General features: G+C 34.8%; 1 protein-coding gene across 1 annotated transcript in view; it reads right to left on the bottom strand.

The window, feature by feature from the left end:
• Dfd (homeotic protein deformed) overlaps positions 1-4,045 on the bottom strand; it is a gene marked incomplete at its 3' end in the record, with an annotated part of 18,816 nt that extends 14,771 nt beyond the window's left edge. Inside the window, exon 1 of the mRNA XM_017632049.1 lies at positions 2,692-4,045. Within this exon, the coding sequence (XP_017487538.1) occupies positions 2,692-3,400 (709 nt within the window). The remainder of the gene's footprint in view (positions 1-2,691) is intronic.
• Between the last annotated feature and the right edge of the window lie 1,184 nt (positions 4,046-5,229).

Below are 5,229 nucleotides of genomic sequence, written 5' to 3'. Positions count from 1 at the left end.
AAATAAAAATTTAGTTATGTAACAGAAAAAATAAGAATAATTTTACTTCTTAGATCAATGTCTTGCATTTTCTTCTTAAACCAATATTACTTAAAAAACTATCAGGTTTTGTAACACTGAGTGCCCACTGCAGGCTGGTGATCAGGACAAATCCATTTGTTACAAGTCTTGCACCACTTTTTTGTGGATGGACTTAGAGCTCTGGTACAATAGGTGAACGGACCAACTAAAATTCGGTATTACATCGTGCTGTACTTCTTTAGCTTCCCTATTCCAAATTTTAGTAGCTGCTATCCACCTAATCGTTGTGTTAGGGAATCCAAAAATTTCTATTTTTACTGCGGACGGTAATATTAAAATTTTCATCAATTTTACTAGAGGGGCTCGATAAGAATCGTGATTTTAGTGGAAGAAATATTTGGTCTTAAACTTTTGAACTTAATTAGTTTTAAAAATATTTCTTGGTTTTTTCCCATGCTCCAATTTTGTTTTTTTAACCGACTAAAAACCAGGATGAAGGTTATCAATTCATCGGAATATACATATATTTTTTATGTATGTTACCGGATAACTTTGGACCACGTGAACCCTTTTCGATAATTCTTTTTCTATCGGAAAGATGTCTCATCAGAAAGGTGGTCCCATACTAATTTGGTTTAGTTCCGATCATCGTGTTTTGAAAGAAATTAGGGGTACCCCAAAATTTTTATATGAGCATTGAAGTCTGTTGTACTTTTTGCTAAAAAATTATTTAAAGTAACGAAAATATGTAGGACCGAAAATGGGATCGAAATAGTTGACAGTTGCACAGAAGGTATTTCATGGAGGTTCACGATAGGAAGGCGGCATTTTTCACAGTGCACAGGGGCTGGATTCTGTAACTGTGACTTTTCAAGTGTACACTGAAAATTATATACATTCTTCATTTTGCGATTCAGGAAGTGTGAGAATGAGTTTCAGCTGTCAGAATTGTGTACACTTCTCTTCTGAAAAACTCTGTGGTAGCATGCAACTAGAGTTGTAGTTCGTTCGCCTCAGTGAACTAGTTCTTTAGTTCGTATAGTTCATTTAGTTCAATTGACGAATCTTATTTTAAACAAAGTTCAATTACTTTTATTATCATTACGGTGACCAGATTTCTGTGGACGAAAATCGGGACATTTTTAAAGCATCGGATCCGAATATACAATTTCGTTTTTAGAATAAAAAACACATAACATCTTTTAATATTTTTATAGTTTTATTTAAAACAAAACAAGGGAAAAAACTTTAAAAATTATCGCAAAAATGTATACACACAATAAATATGTCCGGTGGCGAGAATGTAAATAACGAAAAGACATTTTAGCAAGTTTTGGCTACTTTTCTGTGTATAAAAAATGTTCATTATTTTTTTAATGAAAATATAACTTACTGTCTAAAAAACATGTAAATCAAAATCTCAAACTTTATAAAACATTTATAAAAATTCTACGAATTTTAACAAATGTTGCTCAAAATTTTCGCGAATTTTTTTGAGTATGCAGTTTTGTATCCCATTAAATTGTTGTATAAAAAGTCCAAAATTGAAAATTGGTCTTCGTTGTTCGCGCATATTCCTCCAAACAAAGTATGTTCAGCAATTTTTTTGTATAGAGAAAATGAGTAACATCTCCCACAAAACAAAATTACCAAAAATCTACGGTATGTCCAAGCTACTTAAAATTTACACTTTGAATTGAATGGGCTACAAAACTGCATACTTAGAATGTTTTTGAGAAATCTAAGTTTGAAACTTTGTGCAAAGTTTGAAACTTCGACATAAGTGGTCTTTGCTAACGAGCTAACGTTCATAAAAAAATAATAAGTATTAAATAATCGCCAAAGAATTCTAAAATGATTTTTTTGAGGGAATTAGTATTTTTTTTTAATTTAACTAACTAAAAAGAACTTAACAAACAATTATACAAGTGATTTTTAAGCAAAAAACAAAACCGACTTCAATTCTGATATAAAAATTTAAGATAACAGTCAATTTCTTAATGATCTAATGATCGGACCTAAAACAAATTAATTCCTTTAAAAAAATAATTCTATAAATCTGTGAGAATGTGCAAAATTATGTGGTAGCATACATAAAAAAAAATATTCAGACGAATTGATAAAACCTTATTGATAAACACTTATACGTCCCGACTTTTAAAAAATATTCAGCGGGGTAGTTTTCTTAAAATCGGTACTGTCCCGCCAAAATCGGGACGAATGGTCACCGTAATTATCATACATTCATACAAAACAAAAAATTGTGCAATAACATTAAATTAGAAAGCTTGTTTGTTTTAAAAGCGTTCCACGCTAGTTTAATATTTGCGTAAAAACTCGATCGCGATCCAAAATGAGAAATAGTAATACTGTCAAATTTAGTTCAATTAAGAGACCGAACTAGCGAGTTCATTGAGTTGAACTAGTTCTTTAATTCATTTAGCACAAGGACTACCCAAGCCTACATGCAACAGTCACTTATTTCGAGTTAAGAATGATTTGAGTACCGGTCTAGGTAGATTGGTTCGCAATAAATTAATTTCGTAACTCTGTTCAAAGTTTTAAGATTGATTCCATATTAGTGCTAAAAATTCGTGCACAGTTTTGCTTCAGAATTATGTTTTTTTAAGCTGCTCATTGGTTCCGCTGCTCTTCCATAAGTATACTCACCCAATTCCTGGAGACCTAATGCAGTGTTTGACGGAGGCTCCGTTGAGGGGCATTGAATGGGCATATCCATCATTTGGGGGTGTGGAGAATGACCTTGTGAATGGGCACTACCAACACTCCCGTTTGTACCATAGTAGCCGCCATAGTATCCATTAGATGTGAATGAAGCGCTAATGCCATTCGGTGTATTTACCGGCGGTGGGTAGACTCCGTTTCCCAGTGGTGTCACAGGCTCAGAATGTACCGCTCCTGCCGATATGAACTCCGGCGGCACCGAATGCACCGAAGCCGTGTGATGACCATAATATCCAAGGCTTTGGTGGTGATGATGGGTAGGCGTTGGAGCGTAGTTGCTGTAGCCATTATTGTGATGATGACCTGAGAGGGCGCTATTTGTGTGTGAATGCGGGTGGGGAGGATTGTGAGCGGCAGCGGAATGATGGTGAGCAGCGGCCGCCATGTAATCATTAACGATATCGGCAGGGTGAGAAGCATGGGGATGTGTCGGCATACCAGGAGGCATACCACTCCCCATAGCAACACCTACACCTGACATGTGTCCTGTTGATGCCGTCATCGTGTAATGACCATTGTAGTGATGGTAGTCATCAGCAACGGGAGGAAATTTCGGGTCTAAACCACTACCCATACCCATGGGGTTTTGAACATGATGCGGCGCGTGTGGATAACCCATTAAAAATGAGCTCATAGTGACTCAAAGTTGCAGCTAAATTTTTTTGTTTTTGCACTTTCAAATAAGTGTGTATGAATACGTTCTTTTTATGATCAACTTTGTGTTTGGATTAATTGGCGAGAATATTATAACCTTGATGCCAAATTAAATTAGTCGTATCTTTTTGTAGCGCACGATCTTGGTTTCATTGAATTCACTGCACAGTTTTTGACGTAGGTAGAAATAGTGAAGCTTTTTTCGCTGTATTTTATTCAACCTTTTTATTTATCATGGCCTAGATAACACATATTTTTGCTAAAAACATTGATTTATAACAAATAATATTTTAACATTTTTCATTTTTCATTTTCTTCTTCACTGCACCTTTGAAATAAACATGCGTTATAATTATGACACTGGAATTTTCTTACATACATAGGTACTTTAACAATTATGTGTAAATGTAGCAAGAAGCAACAAAATTATAATTGGATATATATTGTAGTATGTATTGAACCGATTCGTTTAAGCGCGACGGTAGAATCCATTTCGATTCACAAAGTAATTGCGCGATTAATAAATAAACGTAATATATTTCGCTGCTGCTGCGCGACAAAACTGAAAAGTACGCTTTCAAATACGCGCACAGTCCGATTCCTACGTTCCGTCCGGTCTGTTCATGACAAGCCGTTCTTTTGTTGTGCATGACTCGCTGCCACTCGACAGCCCGCGAACCTGTTCCCCTTGTCAGTCATTCAGTCAGCCGTTTGGGTTAATTCGTTGCCGTCCGACAGTATCTGCCGACAGTATGCTTCATTCGACGCGTTCCATAATTTGCCATAAAACCCGATTTTCTGGTTTTCATACAAAACCTTACATCCATAGGTAGATCTGAGAGCGACACAAGTTAGGGGATATGGTACTGCCCACACGCATTCAATTTGAAGACATAGCGGTGCCATTGCTACATACGCTGTTGTTGCGAACTGTGTATACACGCCATTTTTCCCACCACCATCACACAACAATGTGTGCTGATTCTTTGCTGCTGAAACGAGCCAGCAGTATCTGAGGGAACGAAACAGAAGGCGTTAAACACTCCTCCATGTGTGCTAAGCGAGGGAAATATTCAATCTATTACAATTTTACAGTGGGCTAACTAGGAATGGTTTGTGATAGCCTAAATAGTTTTGAATTCAATTATTATATGAAACGGATATTTACGATCATTTTTTTGGCGGTTTATATAAAATATATGTATCATAACCAAACAATTTCATAAACTATTTAGCAACTGAATATTGATGCTTGAAGAATATCAATGTAATTTGAAAATCGTTCAGTTTATTTCTTTTTGAAAATTATATAGAAGTGTTAAGCATGAAATCGCTTATGAGTACATAAGCACATAACACATTTTATATACATATGTATTTATTAAAAAACAAAAGTGTTTATAAGTAGATTCTTTTTCGTGCACCAAATAAAACGTACCTACCGAATTAATTTAATAAACTATTCATATGAAACACAGTTATTCTTGAAAAACATAATGGCCTTACAATGATGTCTTGATAGCCAAGAAGTCCTTCCAAATAGGCTAAGTTGTATTTGGATCTTACTTTATTAAAGCTAGTTTTACTATAATAATAATAACAATAATAATAATAATAATAATAATAATAATAATAATAATAATAATAATAATAATAATAATAATAATAATAGTACTAATAATAGCTGCATCCGTGGTGTAGTGGTTAATAATGCCCACTACCACTACCAATTTCCGACTAGCATCAAAAACAAAAGGAAAGAAAATGTGTTTTACTTAATAGCGCGCCTCGGCAGGCAATGGCAAACCT

Source organism: Rhagoletis zephyria, unplaced genomic scaffold (genome assembly GCF_001687245.7).
Source record: "Rhagoletis zephyria isolate East Lansing unplaced genomic scaffold, Rhagoletis_zephyria_1.1 Rzeph_scaffold_09590, whole genome shotgun sequence".
In the NCBI taxonomy this organism is placed as follows: domain Eukaryota; kingdom Metazoa; phylum Arthropoda; class Insecta; order Diptera; family Tephritidae; genus Rhagoletis; species Rhagoletis zephyria.
This window is presented reverse-complemented; position numbering and strand designations above follow the sequence as displayed.